This window comes from Rissa tridactyla, chromosome 16 (assembly GCF_028500815.1).
Source record: "Rissa tridactyla isolate bRisTri1 chromosome 16, bRisTri1.patW.cur.20221130, whole genome shotgun sequence".
Lineage (NCBI taxonomy): Eukaryota > Metazoa > Chordata > Aves > Charadriiformes > Laridae > Rissa > Rissa tridactyla.
In genome coordinates this window covers 7,530,394-7,550,209 of record NC_071481.1, presented here as the reverse complement: position 1 = coordinate 7,550,209, position 19,816 = coordinate 7,530,394, and the positions used below count along the sequence as shown (strand labels likewise).

The 19,816-nt window shown below is 50.5% G+C and overlaps 1 protein-coding gene across 1 annotated transcript in view; it reads left to right on the top strand.

The window, feature by feature from the left end:
• The first annotated feature begins 236 nt into the window (after positions 1 to 236).
• PAX7 (paired box 7) overlaps positions 237 to 19,816 on the top strand; it is a 102,818-nt gene continuing 83,238 nt past the window's right edge. Inside the window, 5 exon segments of the mRNA XM_054222665.1 lie at positions 237 to 264; positions 267 to 312; positions 314 to 386; positions 1,046 to 1,172; positions 2,156 to 2,284. Of these exon segments, the coding sequence (XP_054078640.1) occupies positions 252 to 264; positions 267 to 312; positions 314 to 386; positions 1,046 to 1,172; positions 2,156 to 2,284 (388 nt within the window). The 5' untranslated portion in view covers positions 237 to 251.

The window sequence follows — 19,816 nt, the reverse complement described above, 5'->3', positions numbered from 1 at the left end:
TTCTCCCTTCTTTTAAAAATTCAAATACCGGGGAGAAGCTGGATGTGCGGGAAGGGATGCGCCCCGTTTTGCTGGATTTTTCCCTCTTTTAACTTTTTTTTCCCCTCCTTTTTTTGTTTGGATTTTTTTTTTTTCTTTCCTCTTTGCTCTCCAGTTTCCACCCGCTGGGCCAGGGCAGGGTGAACCAGCTCGGAGGGGTGTTCATCAACGGTCGCCCCCTTCCCAACCACATCCGTCATAAAATCGTGGAGATGGCTCACCACGGATCCGGCCCTGCGTGATCTCCCGGCAGTTGCGGGTCTCCACGGATGCGTCTCAAAATCCTCTGCAGGTACCAGGAGACAGGCTCCATCCGGCCCGGAGCCATCGGAGGCAGCAAGCCCAGGGTGAGTGCAATGCGGGGGCCACGCTAACCCACCCTCCTCGTGTTAAAAAAAATTAAGTTTTTTTGGGGGGGGTATAAATTTTTTCAGGTGGACACGCGGGGAAAGGCGGGAGGAGGGGAAGGGGCTTTAACAAAGGTGCAGTTTGCAGGCTCAGATGGGTAGAAATCGGTGCAGAGTTGAAGGCTATGAATAAATTAAAGTGATTTTTTTTTTTCCCCTTCACCATGTGCAACAAGTGGCGCGCGTTCAGGCGTTTGCTTCGGCCCCTGTGTGTGGGGAGGAGGCGAGCCGGGGTGTTTCAGGGAATAATAAATCAATGAGTATACACAGTCCCCCCTAAAAAAAGCATCCCCTGCACCCCCTCCCTGCCTCCTTCCCCCCCTGGGGCTCAGGATAAACCATCCTGGCTGATCTCCTTGGCCCCCAGAGATTCTACTTCTAGGGTGGCCAGCGTTTGGGAGAGGAGGGCCTTTCCCCGGCTTTATTTTCCTCCTTTTCCCCCCTCAAATCCCTTATTCTCAGCCCAAATCTAGCAGCCAGGGTGAGGAGGATTGAACTGAGCCAAACAGCTTCTCTTTCAATTAAAAGCGCTTTTTCTCTCCCCTTTCCTCTCTCTGCTCACGCGGGCACGCACCGGTGTCCCTTGATCACAAAAGCAGGTTGCGACTCCCGATGTGGAGAAGAAAATCGAGGAATACAAACGGGAAAACCCTGGGATGTTTAGCTGGGAGATCCGAGACAGGCTCCTGAAGGATGGGCACTGCGACCGGAGCACCGTGCCCTCAGGTGAGAAGGCAGCTTGGCAAGAAGGACACCCTGATACCTGCGGGAAGAGAGAGGGAAATGATTATCGCCACTAAAAAATGTTTCCAAGGGCTATAAACATCCTCTTGGCCTTTGCTTTGATAGGAGCGGGGGAGAAAAAAATCACCCCAAGCAAACCATAGCAGGCGAGGGGGGTTTGTGCCCTGGCCACGCTGCAGTCTGCTGGAAAAACAAACACAAATAAACCAGCTTTGCCAACTTATTCCAATTCCAGTGAAAGTAGGGGGGCTCCCAGTGTGGAGGGAGCATGCATAGAGGCAGACCCCCGAATCTAGGGTTAAAGGGGACACCGGCTGCACTGTTGGGACTTGCTTGCTCAGCGGAGGCTGCAGAGCGGCATTTCCATCGGCCATGGATCCCCATCACCCATGGAAAAGAGCCCCGCACCCCAATATTGGGTCTGCAGGGGTGTGTGAGCTTTTGGGGCCTGGCTGTTTTGGGGGTGCTGAGCCTTCTCTACAGGGCACATTTCCCCCCAAAAGCGGGATCCGGGACAGGCTCCAGGTCTGAATCCAGGCTGAGGGTCCCATTTGGCACTGGGGTGAAAGCTGGGTATTGGGGGCCCTTTCCCCTGTTACGAAGCAGGCGGTAACCGGGGGGTGTGCACCCCGGGGTGTTGCAACGTCTGCGATGCTCCATGGGGTGTTGCTCACAACCGGGTGCTGCTCATGTCGGGTGTCTCAGGGGGATGGTGATGAGCACGTCCAACTTCGGGTGTCCAGCTCGGTGCAATGGTGGGGGTGAACCCAGGGGTGTTTTGGAGGGCATGGAGGATGGCGCAGGTGCGTACTCCTGGGAAAAGGGGGTGCAGATGCCCTTTGTGTGCGTGCAAGGCCTCCTGCCCGAGTCGTGCATCCCCAGCTTGGCTTTTGCCAGCCGGCTCCCACCTCGCCTTCCCAGGCAGCTTATACTTGCCTTTTTGTCTTTGACTGTCTGAGGTTTAGTGAGTTCGATTAGCCGTGTGCTACGCATCAAATTCGGGAAGAAAGAGGAAGAGGAGGACTGCGACAAGAAGGAGGAAGATGGGGAGAAGAAGGCCAAGCACAGCATAGACGGCATCCTGGGCGACAAAGGTAAAGGTGGCCATGCGTGCCCCAGGGTTGGGCTGGAGGGGACATTTAGGAGAGAGGACACGTCCCTCCCTTCCAAGAGTAAGACAGGGGATGGCTCCAGAGCCTCTTGCGTTTGTCCTTTCCAAAAATGACTGATGGCAGAGTTGAGGGTGCGATGCAGGACCCTGGGAGGGGAAGGTGGTACCCAGCCCCTCAGGCTGAGGATGCTTTCCCAGGAGGAAAAGTTGTTGGTGTTTTGCTCTGGATCAATTATTTACAAAGGAGGAAAGGAGATGGCTGGGGGGGAGGCATCTCTGATTCCTAAATGAATTTGTTAAACAGATTTCTCTCCTGCTCTCTAAGTGGTCCCCTGAAACTCTGGCTGACAGTTGACCGATTTGGCCAATCAATATCAATTAGAGAAGCCGGGATCGGCGCTGCGCTGGGGCTGCCGCAGAGCCACTGGTGCCGAGGGGAGATGGGAGGTCCTTGGATCAGAGGAAACGGGGGGTCTGCACCCCTAAATAAAACCAGGAAAAATCAATCTGGCATTTCTGATGAAAGGCTCGAGGCCAGGCCGGTGGTGGGGGAGAGCAGGGGGCCCTGTTATCAGCGCCACGGTTGGCGCTTTCCTCTCACAGGAGGAAAAATTAAACTTTTTAAAGCTCCTGTGCTGTAACTGTGGGGTGAGGGACGAGGTACGGCCAGAGCCAGCCATTGTGGTGTTTGTAATTTGATTTTTGGCAAGCTTGGTGGGGTGATGACTCCCCTTCCCCCATAAAAAAAATGGGGAAAGATGGCATTTTTAGGGAGCATAATTGAGGTTTATCAATGAAGGCATTTGGAAAGATGGGGAAGTTTTAAGCAACCTGAGGGAGGACCTGGTGTATTGGTTTAGGCAGAAAATTATTTCCCCGCGTCGCAGAGCTCAGCACATTTTTTGGGGGGAAAACAGCAATTTTATAAGCCTTGGGGAAGGGCTTCAGGAAATTGGGGTTTGCTATTTTTTTCTGCAAAATCGATGGCAAAATGGCGATGGCCCAGGCCTGTCGCGGCTGAGTCAGTCAGAGTTTCGGGGGATTTGTGATATCATCGGTGTCGGGCCAAGAGGGAGTGGGGTGAGAGGTATTTTCCGTACGGAGAGGGTCCCCAGTCCGGCTGTGGGAAGCAATGGGGATCGCTTGCAAAGTTTCTCACTAGCTACAAAGTTTCCCCCGTTTTGGGACAATGCGGGTGAGTGGGGAAATACTGAAGTGAGGGGAATTTGGGGCAGAGAAAAGCTTCTCCGTGTCACCATCAAACGTTACTGGGAGTTTTAAATGAAGGTGCACAAAAGGGGTTTCTTTAAGGATACGATCCTCTTTTTTTTTTTTTTTCTTTTTTTTTTCCAACCTTGAAGATGAACTTCACTTACAAAGACCTTCAAGTCTATTGAAGCTTTATAAGCAAAAGATTCCTGACCACAAAAGCAAACAGTAGAAGAAGGGGGGGGGGGGGGGGGTGAAAAAAAAAGAAAAAGGAAAAAAAAAAAAAGAAAGGGGGGGGGAAAGGGGGAAAAACCCTAGGCTGCCTTAAAAATGGAGTAAAGGGATGGGGGAGGGAGGGCTTGTCTATTCTCATTCAAAATTCTGCAAGGAGGAGAAAAAGTTTGGACAAAGGGCCAAGGAAGGGAAGAAAGGGAGATAAATTATTCAAAACTCCCTGCTGTTAGATAGTTTTGTAATATTATAGGACCGTCTGTTGGAAAAAGGATAGCCGTTGGACGTTGCAAAATGTTGCTTGTGATTTGGAAACAGGCGATGCTCATTTGCAAATCGGGGCTATTGTGTCCGCGAAAAGCTCCCCCCCATCACTTTGGGGTGTTTTTTAGTTTTATTGGGGGGTGGTGGTGGGGGGTGTAGCTTTTTAGTTTAAGATTTATTTTATCCGAGCCTCGTCGCTTGGGGAAAAAAAAAAAAATTGTATATAATTTTTAGACTGTGGTATGATTTCCGCCCCCCACCCCTTGCCCGTGCGTTTTCCCCATCGCCACCCCAAAATAAAAAGGAGTGAAGGAGCTGGAGGCTTTTTATTCTTTAATAATATGCAGAAGTGCGTGTCAATAAGCAAAACAAAACGCTCTCTTCTTCCTTCATGGGTAATATTGCGGACAAATAAAACACGAGCCCCCGTTTCTTTATGAAACCAGCCCGTTTTGAATCGAGTGCTAATTTGGGCAAATTCCTGATGCCGGAGCCCGCGGAGCGCCGCGTAACCTCCGAGCGCACAGCTCCGCTCCCTCTCCCGTCCCTTGAGATAAATCCCGTTTATCAGTAATTTAGGTGTTTGGGTTTTTTTCTCCCCGCTATCAGACTCCGTAGATTTGCGGAGAAATCGCCCAAAAAGGCTTTGCTTTGGGGTTTTGCGGGGGGGGAGCATCGACCGCAGCAGCGCCCGGTTGGATCCGGCGCCGTCCGAGCGCTGCCGCGATCGCCACAAGATCGAGTGCAATTAAAAAATAATAATTTTTAGAAAAATAATAAAAAATTACCGCCGTCAATGTATATTTTCACGTCTGGAAAAGTTCTAATGGCCCCAATTAAGGTAATTGATGATTCAACTTGCAAAACACTCAGAGGCGGTGAGTGTGCGCTGGATATTTTTCTTTTTCTTTTTTTTTTTTTGCTCGGGAATAATACTACTCTTTAGACATCTCTCCCCCCGCTCTCCTACCAATTTTCCTAGGAGGTCTGCAATAAAGTTAAGACACTAACGCACTCCCGACACTTGTTCTCTAGCTCTGCTTTTACTGCGTGGGTTTGGGGTTTGCTTTTTTTTTTTTTTTTTTTTTTAAAATTTTTAGTATTATTGCGGATGAGGGGGGAGAGGGGGGAAAACTTTGTTTTGGCCTTTTTCCTCTTGACAAACGCCTTTGCTCCATTTGCGGGTTCTCCTTGCGGGGAGCCGGAGGAAGACAGCCCTAAATGCTCTCTCTTTTTAAGTGTTAAAGAAAGCTTCCACCCTGCGCCTGTTTCTTTCTATCGTCTGCTTGGCATTTAATAATGTTAAGACTTATTAGAGCTGGTAATGAAAACTGTGGCTGTTGAATAGGGAGCTGTGTTGGAGAAGGGTGTAATAGCTCCAAGGCATGCTAAGAAATGTATTTATCCCCAATCAGTACTCACTCTCTGAGTTCCCAGCACAAACGTTAAGTTGAAGGGTTTTAAGGCAGATTAAATTGAGCCTTTATTTCTTTGCACTTTCATCTTTAAACGGCTCACTCCAGCTAGCCCTGGGCATATATTCATGAGGCTTCACTTTATTTTTTTTTTTTTTTTTTTTTTTTATCCTTGTTAAGACCGAGTTATTATTATTTTTGGTTGTTGTTATTTATTATGACTGGTGGGGTTTATTAGGGAGGGTCACGCGTGGGTGATGCGCTGTTCTCCCGCCGAGCCGAGGTGCTCCGTGGGGATGGAGGCGGGGCGGGGGGGGAGTGCGTGTTATTTGTGGAACCCCAAATCTAAGGGGGTGCTGGGGAAGGTGCTCAGCGTTTCATGCGGGAAGGAAGCGGGGGGGGGGCGTCTCATCCCGGCGGGGTATTAATTGCAACCAGACGCGGGTGAAGGGGGGGTCGGTGGGGTTATGGAGAAGGCGATCTGCCCGCGCTGGAGGAGAGGGAAGACCGGCGTGTCACCCCCACGGGCACGGGTGGGGTCCGCCGGTCCTGCCCCCCCCCCTCCCCCGGAGCGCCCCGGGATGCAGGGCAGGATGCCTGCGGAGGATGCTCAGGGCTTGGGCGCTGCTGGCAGGGGAGGGGGCAACGGGGGACCCATCGGGTGAGATCTGGGGTGAAAACACGGATTTGTAATTATCTCCCCCCGCCCCCGTTTTATTTCTCTGAACTCCACTTTATTGCACGGAGTTCCTTCCACGGGTGGATTTTGGTTCGATACCTCCCCCCGCGCCGCGGCAGCGCGGAAATCCTGCGTGGGATGGGGAAAGCCGGGTGTGAAAGCCAGGGAGAGCAGAGGGGTGGATTTTTATTAGGGGTGGGAAACGCGTACAGGTGTGAACAGCAGTTTGGTGGGAGGGGGGTATTTGGACACTTGGAGGTGATAACAATTTAATTTGGTAGCAGTCACTGATGCTTGTGTAGTTTTTTGGGGGGCTGGAGAGAAGGAAGGTGTTTGGACTGGGTGTAGAAGGTCCTGCCAAATTTAATTAGGCTCGGGGGAGGGAAGGGATAGGGAGAAAGAGGGGGGACCCCCCCCACATACACCTGGAAAGGGGCTTTGTTTCCCAAGCTGGGGGGGGTAGGGGGGATATGGAGTCAATTTATCAGCAAACAATCTGCATCGATTTAAAACCAACAAGCGCTTTCTCTGTAAATGTATGTTTAGAAGGGAGATGGGGGGCGGGAGGGGGGGGAATAGACACTTCATCAAATCAAGGGATTACGAAAGGTTGGCAATCTAATCAAACAGAGACCAGGCGGGATTTGTGAGTGTTGCGAGTGGGATCAGCTCTAATAATGGGGGGCAGGAAAGAGATAGGGTAGTGTCAAGCAATTCATTGGCTTTAGGCTGAGTTATTCTGTGCATATTTCAGGGAGAAAGAGGAGGGAAAAGGAGAAAGGAAAAAAAAAAAAGGCAGGGAGAGGGAGAAGGAAGGGGGGGGCTGGATGTGAGCACACACGGAGCTTACATGTCACAAAAAAAGCTGAGACAAATGAGGTACAACAATAAACACAGATAACAATTACAAAGGCAAACAGTGGCTTTTGGGAACAAGTAGCTGCAGAACCTGGTCTACATAAACAAAGTAGGCAAATGTTTGCAAGATAAACTCCTTCCTAAATCAAGTGTGACGGGAAGGAGAGAAGAGAGGAGGAGAGATAAGGTTGGAAGGGGGAATAAACGAGTATAATCTAATACAAGACGTTTTAAAAAACAAACTTAAGACAAGGATGCGGGGAGAGAGGTTCAATTATACAGTAGGAAGTGAAATAATATAAGGGAGATGTTTGTGATCCAGGGTTTGTTTGTGGTTTTTTCTTTTTCTACATTAACCCCCCTCCCCTTCTTTGGGGGAGAAGAATAGGTCCAGTTATAGACCGGGGAAAATATAAAGCAAATATTGGTATCAGGAGCGCTGGCTGGCAGGTGGGGTGCCCGGAGTTCAGCTCGGAAGGGAAAGGAAATACGTTCTAGACGTTATAATCTATAATTTGAAGGTGGATGGTAGATTACATTATACTGGGAGGGATAGGAAGTCGATATTTGGCGATGCGGGGGAGATGGATGCCGTGATAGAGGGGAAGAGGAAGGAAGCTGGAAGGTCTATTTCTAATCCGAGGTTTCGCCCGTAATTGGGGTAGGAGAGAGGAGGCAGAGATTGAATTAAGCGGCAGGAAGGCTGTGAGGCAAATGTGTGATCCAGGTGTGCACAGGGGTTGTTCGGAAACAAACAGATCCCCCCCCCAACTCCCCCCCAAAAAAAACGCTCTTAACCCCCAAATAATTTAAAGAAGTAGTTTAAGGCTGTGTTGGGGCTTATTCTCTTTTTATAGAGACACGTATGTATGGATCTCTCCAAATGAGAATTGTATATAAGAGGGGAGAGACGTGTCTGCAGTGTGGTTAAAGGAATTAGATATTTACCAGTTTGAAATAAGCCTGGTTATAAAAAAAGGGAGAGAGAGAGAGACACTGAAAAGATGAGACGGGAGAACACTTCAAACGAATTCATCATCTGGAGTGGTGAAGGGGAGATTTAGAGACAGTATTGGGAAGTTATTTAGATATTAATAACATATTTTCCTGAGGCGTCAGGAGTGCCTCCATACGCACTTTTTTCTCGCAGCTATTTGGCTGGGTGAAATATGGGAGACCCAAATGTTGGGAAGAGATAACACAATCAGCCTAGCCCTGGTCCTGTGACTGCATCATAGCATTAAACCCGGATTAACCTCCCCTTTCTCCCCCTCCCCCTCTCCCATTTCCCCCCCCCCCCCCCCAAGCCCCCCCCCCCCCCGAGAAGCTTTCCAAATTTTTCAGGGGAATTTACATGGCAGGATTTTAAAGCACATATAACACTAGCCTTAAAGCTGTAAGGTACTTACTCGAGCATTAGGGTAAGGCGCGGGGGGGGGAAGTATCTTTCTGAAAATTACGTTTCCTACAAAAGAAATAAGCAAATAAGGGACCCTCTTAAGACCTGAGCTTTGGAGATATTATATATTTATAGAGACTATTCTTAAAAAAAAAAAAAAGCCCATTTCAATCAGCTGCCACATTACTCTCCTCTCCACCACTGGGTTTTGCTTTTTTTTTTTTTTTTTTTTTTTAATTTAATCGGAACTTCAGTCTGATTTGAGCTCTGGGGTTTTTTTGGAGCGAGAAGATGCTGGGGGTGTCCTAGGCCGGGAAGCAGAGGAGGGCGCCGGGGCGGGAGGGGGACACAGGGAGGGGGAACCCCCGCGTTCCCCGGGTGGGAGCTGCTCCTGCCCGGCCGGGCACCGCTTCCCCCTCCCCGAAACGTTGAAGATGCAGGTGGAGCCACCAGAGCCCTCGGGGGGTGGGTTTTGGTGGGGGTCCTTGTCACCTCCTCCCCAATCAGCCCAGCAAAAAAAAAGAAATTAAGGAGTTGGGAAGCGCAGGTGCGGCTCACGGAGGGAGGAGAACTTGGGATGGGGATGCGGCTTTGCCGGCGTGCCCGGGGGTGGGAGGGTTGCTGCATTCCCTCCCCCCTTTCCCAAAATAACCCTCCTCCTTCCCGGCTCATCCCGACCCGTGGATGGGACCCGCTCGGGAGGGCTCGCCTGTGCGCTCGCACTTTGCATGATCTTGCCACAAAAGAAATTAGATGTCAGCTAATGCCTGTTTATAAAGACATTTGTCATCCGGAGTTGGGAAGAAGTGGGGAAGGAATGAGGAGGTGCGGGGGAGGGCGAGAGCCGGAATCGGAGGGGTTTTTTTTTGGTTTTTTTTTGTTTTTTTAAGACAGAATATGAAGGTGCAAGTAATGATGATGACGATATTTTGGGGGCACGGGCTGGGACTGACCCCTGCGCTTGAGCGGACCTGGGGGCTGTCAGAAGGGAGAGGGAGGATTGCATCTCCTTGGAGGGGCTGGGAAGGGGAAGGGAGGGGGGGAAGAAAAAGTAGGTGAGGAAAAGTAGAGGCAGCTTGAGGAAATTGAGAAGCTTATAGTCTTTGATCCTTGGATGCTTTTCCTTATCAGAAACATTTGTGGTGACACCGGTACAAAGGAAGTTCATCATATTACAGACTGCTAGGGCTGCTTGCAGGAATCACTGTCTATTAATTAGCAGGCGCTCTGTCTTGTGGGACATACTAGATCTGAGGCTACATATTACTTGCTTGGATGGCTCTGGGTCCTGTGATGAATTGTTGTAAAGGGCCGTTGCTGTTTATAGGCTCTGCAGGGATAGCCAAGGCAGGGGGGAGGCGGGGAGGACCCTCGGCTCATTCATGAAATATATCTATATCTATCAATCTATAGCCGGAGATGGGGAGGGAGAGGGGAAGGGGGTCGCTCATTCATGAAGTCTGCAGCTGGGGAGACATTTCAGCTCATCCATTTTGTGCGTGGCTGCGGTCCCGGCCGGGCTGCGCGGCTCGGGGGCTCCTAGGAGGTTTTGGGCTTGAGTCGAGGAAGATGAGGAAAAGGGCTTGTTTAAAATAAAAAAAAAAAATTTAAAAATAACTAAAAAAACACTAGTCAACTCTCCTTGGATAGAGGGCAAGTGAGGCGAGGGGGTCGCGCTGGAAATGGAGGGTTTTCCTCCCCTCAGCAGCATCCCACTCGAGGGATGCTCCCCTTGCACCTCCACCTGTCAACTTAAAAAAAAAAATAAATAAAAGGAGTTTTTCTGGGGAAAAAAAAAGCTGAGGTTCAAAGAGGGGGCTGCCTTTCCTATGGCTGGTCGCCCCCCCGCTGCTCTGCGCCGACGGAGGCGGGCTGGGGGGACGCGGAGGGATGCTCCCCAGCCCCAAGGGAGGTTTCGGGGGGGCTCGGCGGAGGCAAGGGAAGCACAAACTATTTTTACACCCGCTCTTCCCTTCAAGTTGTCTGTCCCCTGCCCCCGGGCTCGCTCGCTCTCTCTCACTCTCTGGAAGAGGGAGGAAAAACCCTTCTTGGTTTTCACTCTTCTCCTGTTTGGTTTTTTTGTTGTTGTTGCTAAAATTGGAAGGCAGCACTCTGCCTGACCCTGGGGAGCGGGGCTCCCTCCCGGGCGAGGTGCGGGCAGATGGGGGGGGGACAGCCGGCAGCCTTCAGCCTTCACTGCCTTCTTTGTCCGGAGACCCTAAAGATCGCGGATCAAAGTGACCCGGTGGCATCTTTAAAAGAGGGAGAGTTGGGGGGGGGGCGGGGAGCATAAGGGCGGGGAGCCAGTTATGAAACTGCGGTCCCCAAACCCAGAGGAGGGAAAGGGGGGTCCGAAAAAATGTTATTTTCCTATCTTCCAAGGGAATTTCCATTCTATTTCTACCATTTCCATTTGCGTCCAAATCTGGAGTGGAGGGGGAAAGTCCGGAGCGACCGCAATTCTGTAATTTATTTATTTATTTTTTTCCGTTCCCATTATGGGGACGAATTGATTTGCATTTTTATTGGGAATTAAAGGAGAGGGAGGAAAGTTGACTCGACAGGATTGCTCAACGAGAAGCTGCTTTTGAGCAACTCCCCTCCAAGTGGAGTTAAAAATACTCGGGTGATTTTCTCCCTGCTTAAAGTTAGAAGAAGGGTCCTTAAATCGTCCGTGAAACTTCCCACTGTTAAACAACTTCGTAAAGATTATTGTTTTTTTTTTTTTCCTTGTGAAAAATCAATCCAACCAGAGCCGCGTCTTGCGCTTTAATAAAGATCCACTGGCTGCATTATTTTGCATTTTTAAATGTATAAACGTCTTTAAAAGGAGAGGGTGAAGGTACAAAGGACACTTCGATGTCGAGGGATATTCAGGGGACAGTCATGTTTAAATTCGCTACAATTGTCTCCGGCACATTTGATTGCTCGGAAAAAGAAAGAAACACTGACATGAATAGGAATGGGGGCTGGGGGGGACGGGATTAATAGCCCCCAACCTTTGTATGGTGTAAATTATCCAAGAGAGGGCAGATAGCTGGGTCTGCTGGTGATTTTAAAGGACTATATATATATGCCCACGTATAGACGCGCATATTTAGTAAAAGGCTGGCCTTTTCCAGAGAGATTTCGTTATTTCTGTGCAGTAACTTAATTCTTTTTAAATTCTTTCCCCACTTCTCGAGAAGATGCCTGTTTGATGCTAAATAGCAGCAAATTGAGCTATTTGAAGCTTTTTTTTTTTTTTTTGAGAATGTGAATATTTGGTTTGTACCTTGTTGCTCTGTTCCTTTTTCCTGGAGTTTTCCCCTTAATCTCCTTCCAGCCACAAACCCTCCCTTGTGCGTGCAGCTGAATATGCTCGCAGCGGGTAAGCTGCAATTTCCATTCCTGAAACTCCAGCAAAAGGAAGAGAAAAGTTTGGGGATTTTAACAAATGGGGTTTTTTTTTAAACAAAACAAACAAAATAACCCAGTTCTTGCCACCGCCTATTCACTGGAAGGGGGGTATGTAAAGAGGGAGAGACGGTACAGCCCAAGATTAAGACGCATCTAAAGGACGAGGAGATTCAAGATGGTTAAATCCAAGTGATGTTTGGGGTGAAATTATATATATGTAATGTCAAAATCTCGTGCTTCTCAAGGGAAAATGCTCAAAGGATAATAGTGCAGAGATGGACAACCTTCCCCGTTTCTGCTTGGCAAAAGCGTCTCGGCAAATCTCTGTCAAGGAGAAAAATAGGGTGGTGGTTGTGATCAATTGCTAAAGAATAAAATAACTTCAGCGCAGAGCAGAAAGCTGGTCGGGTTTAGAGTTCAGTTGCAAAGAGTCAAGTGTCCCCCGCGGAGAAAAAAATATCCCCGTCAACTCCCCCTCCCCGTCATCTCAATGCGCAGGAGGGAAACCTAAATATTGGCGTTATTTTTTCCCTGCGAGGCAGGCAAACGGGCAGGGAAGGGAAAAAGCGGAGCCAAAACCCCCGCGCCCTCGCTGCTCTCCCGGCTGCTGTGACTTCGTGACTTTTCTCTCCGATTTTAAACTTTACCCGGGCTGAATTTGATCTTTTTAACTCTTTTGCCATCCCCCTCCTCTCTCCCCCCCTCTTTTTCTGACGGTGTTTTTTCTCACTCTGTTTTCTCCCCTTAACCTCCTCTTTTTTTTGTCCGCCTTTCATTTGAAGCGAGGCTTTACAGCTTGCTACACTTTCTAAGTGCATCAATAGCCACTTTAGAAATACAAACAACTTTTAAAGATAAAATAACCAAACCAGAATGGGACTTTCAATGGGGGAATAGTTGTTGTCCTTTACCATGGAGTGTGCAGCCGCCTCTGCCTAATCCAGCTTTCATTTTCACCGACAAATGCCAAGAATCTATATCTGTCTCCCAACCCCTCGGGAGCTTGATTACACGACAAAAGGCTGCCATTATCCGCAGGAGAAAACAGGGAGGGGACACGGGGGCTCGGGCCTCTGAGGATGAGGGCATCTCCAAACTATTGACTTAGTGGATGAAGTCAAGAGCAAACACGCTGAGATCTAAAGGGGGGGAAGGCGCTTGCGGGAGAGGCGGGGAGGGGGGGGGGGATGCTCAGGGAAGGATCGGAGGAAAAGCAGCAGCAGCAAGTCCTTGAAAGTAGCGCGGAATGGGAAGGAGAGAGTTTGGGGAGGGGGGGGAATTAATCCAACTGTGGAAAGGTTTTTCTCCCTCCCCATCCAAGAGCAGGTTGATCGGGTAAAGCTCCCACTCGCTCTCCGAGCCCTTGTTATTTTTTTCCTCTTGTCTCCCCGCGTGTCTTCCCTCCTGGTGAGATTTTATTTTTTTAAAGCTCTTCTCCACCTTCCCAAAGGGGAATTTGGGTCTTTCCTCCCTCTGACAGAGGAAAAACCCAAGCCCCGCTTTTTGGCGACACGGCCGGAATGGTGCGGGGTCCCCACCCCGCCGATCTGCGCATCCCCCCCGGGCTGGTCGCAGCATCTCTCCCCAAGCTGGTGGTACCCCCAAGACAGTCTCCCCCCAAAGTTTGGGGGACATAGGGCATGGGGAAATTCCCCCACACACACACACTCCTCGCTGCTGTAGCACGGAGACGGGGCAAAAATCCGGCGGCCGGACCCCAGTTTTCTCCCCAAACTGGGAATAAACTGGGTCAAGGTCTCGGCTGCGCCTTTGGACAAGGAACCACACTTCGCTCCCCGGGCTCGGCCCCGCAAGATGGGCTGTGAATGAGGGGCTGCGAGGGATGGGGGGGGGCGGAAAAACCTGCCTGCGAAGCCCCCGCGGGTCTGGCAGGGAGGAGAAGTCACCCCACGCCGCTGCTTTTCAGGTTTAACTGGCTGCGTTTTGCATGACTGCCTCATTAGCCACTGCTGAGCAGGGATTTGTGGTCCAGGCTCATCCCGGCCCGTCGTGGACAAAAGTTATTTCAGCCCTATCTGTAATTTATCTGGGTCACCTAGGGAGAAATCCTCCGGGTACGGAGAGTCCTAGAAGCGGTACCAAAGGAGTCCCACCGCCCTTAATTACTCTTTAATCAACCTAACGCAGTGGTCCCTTTAAAGAGCTGCTTTTGGTGCAAGAGCTGCGTTTAAGCATCTGCTTCCCGGCCGAGGCTGGGGAGCCAAAAACCTGCTCCAGCTTAAGGGATTTAAAGGTGTGGAGCGTGTGTTTCGGACTGGCCCCGCGAGCATCCCTTTCGCTGTAATCACAAAAGTATTAAACAAAGGAAGAGGGTGGCGGGGAGGTGGGAAAAACCTGGAGGATCCGATTTAAACTACAAAGGCACAAAAGGAGCCTAAATTCATCTCTTAAGCGAAATTCATCTTTGCGGAGAGCGAAGTGGGGAGCAGGCTGGGTTTGCAGCACTCCCGTCTCCGCGCTGAGGGGCCGGCTGGGCTTTTCCTCCTTGCAATAAGCCCAGCCGAATAGTTTATTTTATTTTTATTTTTTATTCCCTTCATAATATATAGAAAAAGGCGGTGAACCTGCTGTTCGCAGCATGATGCTGACCTAGGAGCGGGCTGGCGAGGTTTCCTCGAGGAAATTTTGTTTTGCTTCGGGAAAGCTGTACTGCAGCCGCCAGCTTTGCGGTCCTACGGACAGTGCAGTGTCTGGCAGGGAAAGAGCAGCTGCCGTGAGAGAGAATAAGTATTAGAAGAAAGAAAAAAAAATCCTCGTAATCTTGGGACGTATATAATCTACGTTTCCCTGAATCCCAAAAGGCAGCGGGCCCGTCTCTCTGATTTATTTTTACGCTAGCCTAGTTTGCATCCCAAAGAAGTAAACTGCTATTTTTAACCACTGGTTTAAAGCTTAATTAAAAGCCCCTAAACTGATTGTTTTGAAAATTGATTTAGAGGAATTGCCCCAGGGCTGAGACGCTATCTAAGCCAAGTTGCAGTCCCAGAGCTCGCAGTGGTGTCTGAATCGTTAACCCCGAAGAGGCAGGAGTCGCCGGGTATGGATGACACATGGGCCAGCGGGGTCCCTACACCCTCTGGAAAGAAAGGTCCTTTGTTAGTCCCGGCTACTGGCTTGCTTTGGGTGGATCTCCGCTGGTTTCCTGGAGTTACGAGGTTTAATTGAATTAAGGGAAGCTCTAAGATGCTTGTGACACCGGGATGGGAGAGCTCTTCTTTTCATCTTGGGGACCTGGGGGGGGGGCGTCTCCGCCGGGCTAGGGGAGGGTGGATGGAGGGGAGAAGGGCCAAGCCATCTCCAAAGGTGGACTGTGCTATGGGGGGAAACTGGTTTTTTTGGTGCCCAGACCCCTTTCTCCCGTAGCCAGCCTCCTTTTTCCCAGCCCGAGATGCTGCCGAGCCACCGCTGCTGTAATTATCTTCAATTGCTTCCCCGGGAGAAGGGGCTTTACCTGCTTAAAGGGGGTGAAATGAAAGTTGGTTTGAAGGTTTGGGTGAGGGGGGGAGGTTGGGAAGGGAAGTGGCATTTCAGCCCCGTAATTAGATGTAAACAAGAATAGAGACGGGGCTCCATGGTCAGACAACTTGATTGTTAAGGGATTAACACCTAAGTAAACCAATAAAGGCTTTGCGTTGCTGGTGAGAGGGCTGCGGGCCAGGCAGGGGCTGTGTAAGACTATCAAGGCCTAATGGGTTCCCCCCCGGCAGAGCCAGGGCAGCATATTAATAAACCCCCGAGAAAACGTCGATTTATTCCCGGCCTGGACACGTGTGGGGCCACCCCAGCAATTTTAGGAGCTCGGTTTTTAAGGCTCTTGGTAAAGGTTTGAGTTGTTAGTGCTGTTTCTGCTGCCTGGGAAGCGAGGGGCGATTCCCCTCTCTCCTTCGGGATGCCTCAAGGTAGGCACCCATCATTGCCCGGCACCCATCGCCCTGTTTATCGGGGGAATAAATGAATTAGAAGGCGGTCTCCTAACCACCCCTATGGGGCAGAGCACTCCAGCGTACCTTCATACATGTAAGTAGGATGGCTTCTTTTGCACAAGGGAAACGGCAGGTTCCTTCAACCCCTTAGTTTCTCCATCCCTTCTTAATAATAGCTTAAAAAAAAAAAAAAAATCCTTCAGAGCCAGCTCGAGCAAAAGCTCTCCAGGTTTGCCTCCAACTGGGCTTTTGTGGTCGTTTCTTTTCCTCCCAGCTCGCCCTCGGTTGGTATTTTCTCCCCTCCCCTCTCACCCCGGCCAGAGTGGATGGAGGAGTTTAACCTTTGGGAAAAAAATCAGGTCTGGCCTTAAGTGATGTGGTGGTACCTGTAAGCCTGATTTCCATGGCTTTCTGCCGGCACGGATTTTGGGATTGAGAGGTACCTGAAAGGCTCAGAGTCAAACTGAGTTCAATAACTTGGGTCTGTTTTGTTTTCCTCCACCTCACCAGCTTCCAGTGGTCTCTTTACTCCACTGGCAAGGCTAATATCGGAGCACTCTAGGGTGTGGGTATTTCTCCCTCCTGATTGCAAATAACCGAAAGATTAGCACCAGCAGCTGTTTGGAATTGGAACAATGGAGAGACCTAGGAAGTGGAGAAATTGAAAAAGGAGAACCCCCCTCCTAATCACCCAGCTCAAAGTTCACCAAGTCAGACTGCATGACTTAACGTGACCTCCACCTCGGCTTCACAGGGCTGTTTGCTTATATGAAGGTTGGGGGGAGACAGAGAGGGAAGCGGGGAGGGATAGCGGGGCGTTTAATGCTATTTCCTATAGAAATGCGAGGTTATTGCGTGACTGGACAGTCCCGTTTGGCCGCCGGGTCCTCTGGTCCTTGCCCCGTAGGGTGGGTTCAGGGGGTTCCCTACCCACCCGGGGGGGTAAAGCCCCCTCCATCCTCTTCAGAGGGCAGCCCCGAGGCTCGCCTCTACCCCGGGCAAACCGGGGTCCGTCCCTGCAAGAGCTGCCGGGGACGGGCTGATCTCCCCGGGCAATGACACCCCCGGCTCGCCGCATCCCGGGCGGGGGGTGCGCGTTGTGGGGCGGGGTGTGGGGTGTGTGTCCCCGCTGTGGGGCAGGGGGATCGGGTTCACACAGCAGCCCGGGTCGGCGCTGGCTGGTGAAGTGTGAGAGCGGCTGAGCTGTCAGGAGGGGTTTGAATGGGATCTCCTAATGGATTTGACTCGGAAATCTCGACTTGACCAGTTTTTTCCTCTTTAAAACAAACTCATTAAACTTGTCAACACTCATTAGGGCCTTAAAACGCTGAACTGGAGTCACTGGGGAGAGCGGTTGGTGGGGGGCTGCCTCGGCAAGGAGAGGTGGGGAGGGGGGCATCCGAGCATCGCCTCCGCGCCGGGCTGCAGGCGGGCTCCCTCGGCTTTGCGGGGCGGGAGAAAGGGACTGCCAGGAAAATAAACGCCTTAAAAGAGAAATCGAGGGAGGAGAGAGGGAGCCGGCACGGGGAGGGGGCCGTGCCTTAGAAATAGGGGCATCTCCGACCCCCCCCCGGCCTCTGGGCTCGGCTACAAAGGAAGCGCCGGGGAAGGGGAGGGCACCGCGGGCTGCCGGAGGGGCCGGGCCGGGCCGGGCGAGCGACTTCGGTTTGGGGACATTCCCTGCGATTTGAGAGTGTGCGGGGAAAAAAATATATCTGCTGGGCTGCGATTTCTGCAATTGCCGGGGGAAGGGAGAATGGGGGGGAACGGAGGGGGAAAGGTTAGAGCCAGCTTTCAGCCCTAAATCCCCTGGAAATGAGCCTGGGCTCTGAAATTCCTTCCCAATTCCCCTACCCAAAATATTTTGAGAGCTGTAAAATTAGTCGGAGATCGTCTTAATTCTGTCGGCAGGACGAAAATTGCTTTCGGGGGGGCAATTAAATGTTGCGCATTTCTCCGTCTCTTTTGAATAGAGGTTTTGTTTGGGGTTGATTCAGATTTTTTTTTTTTTTAAAGGGTTTATTCTGATGCTTTTCAAGCCTCGGTTCTCCTTTAAGGGGAAAAAAACCCACCCCCACCCCTATTAAAAAAAAAAAAAAACCCTTCGAGACCTTCTGTTATTCCCCTCTCTGAGAATGAGAACATCAGCTATTCAAGCGTATTGATGAACTCCCCCAAAAAGTTTATTAAGAGAAGCGAAAACAAAAGGACTAAAGGCCGCAGGCAACTGGACAGACAGTTTATAAACTAAGGTCCCATTGTCCCCCTGAGGCAGATGCATGAATACCTCTGAATGGGTCCCTTTGGAGTGACAAGATCAAGCCAGACAACAGCATGTTAAAAGGAAGGAGCGCTGTTTCTCTTTCTCCAACCCAAAGATCTGCTCCCCCTACTCCTCCTGCATTAATGTACATCTGCAGGGGGAGGAATAAATAGCTCCTTAGGATCTGCGGCCTTCGGGGTTTTTATTCTTCCACCCCCAGCACTGGCTCTTTGCACCATATGCTGCAGATCAGCCCTCCTTTCTCCACAGCCTCCAGCCAGGCAGTCGCCTAAAATGATCCCCAGCAATCGCAAACTTTCTTCCCTCTCTCTCTCTCTCTTTCCCCTCCTCCTTCTCTTTCCTTCCCCCTGCCGCTGTTAAAATCGCGATTTATGGCCTGCTTGTCTAGGAGATCCCTCGTGGTCAATTAGGTTTGCACAGAGCAATTTAACTAATAGGCTTTGATGGATTTATTTTATTTTATTTTTTTTTTCTTTCCCCGGGATATCGGCCTCGCGCTGTCAGGACATGGTGGTGGGTAACATCCCGCGGAGAGGGGCAGGGGATGGCAAACCCAGCAATGGGTGCCTGGAAAAGTCCCAAAATTAATGCCCAAACCTGCCGCTGCGAGTCACCTCGCTTTCATCAACCGCTCCCAGCTCCAGACTCCGTGTTGCAGCCGGAGGGGAAGGGGTCGAGCAGCATTTGGGTAAATTTGTGTAATACCAAGCAGCTTTGATTTCTCCCATAAAACTGCAATGACCTGTACCAGCGCCCGGTTCCTCCCCTTCGCCTCTTTCAGACATTTTCCACCTTCGCTAAGGTTAATTCAGAAAAGTTGTTAAAAGCCTTGGAAGGGGAGAGGGGGTATTAATGTACGTTTGCAGTTGATCGTGTTTTATCTTTACAATCTCAGGATATTTCGTTGCTTAGATGCTGGAAAAAAATAGGGAAAGTGAGTTTTTCATCACTTTGGCACTCGAAATAACTTGTTAGAGGCGCAGACCTCAACAAATAGCCCAGGCAGGGTGTAAACCTGAATGCAGAGATTTTTCCAGCCAACCCAAGCACCTTGGTCCTCGCCTTCACATCCCAGCCCTGTGTGAGTTCCCTCTGTCCCTGCTGTCACATCAAGGGGTCTTGTCTGAGGTAGTAGCATCTCCGCCCGACTGCCGCAGCGACTGTGAGGGCCTTTTGGGGGCTGATAACTTGCATGATGGATCGGTCTAGCGGGTCTCTGGTGCTTGCAGAGCCTGTTTGCAAGACTCCTTAACAAGAGACAGCTCCGAGCGCTGGGTTGGGAGGTCAAGCGATGATAATAATAATAAAATTACCCCCCTTTCCCCAGCCTCACCTTCCCCTCTGCGGCGGAAGAGTTGCTATTTCATGGCTGGCTAAAGCCAAACTTCCCTCAAGGGGGTTATGCGACTTATGACCCTCCTAACCTGTACTTAGTGCTTTCCAAAGGAGACGTGCTCCTGGAGAGGTGACCTGAATGCAGACAGAGCCACAAGGGCAAACCCAATCTATTTTAAAAAAAAAAAACAAAACAGCAATAGGGAGGAGAAGAAACACCGAGCAAAAGAAGAAAAATAACAATCAAACCAGAAGTGTTTCCCAATTAGGGAAATACCCGCTTAATTAGCTAGGGCAATAGTTTGCAGGGAACTGTAGGAACACCATGAGTGGTTTTGGTGACAGTCTGCCGTTTAACTCTTTGCAGACCCCAGGAGGCCTTTAGCATCAGACGAGCATCCCCATCGTCAGCTGCGGTTTAGTGGCAGTGATGCTTTCCACAAAGGGATACACGCACACAGTGACAGCATCTTATTGCCTCCGACCAGCGCTCTCACT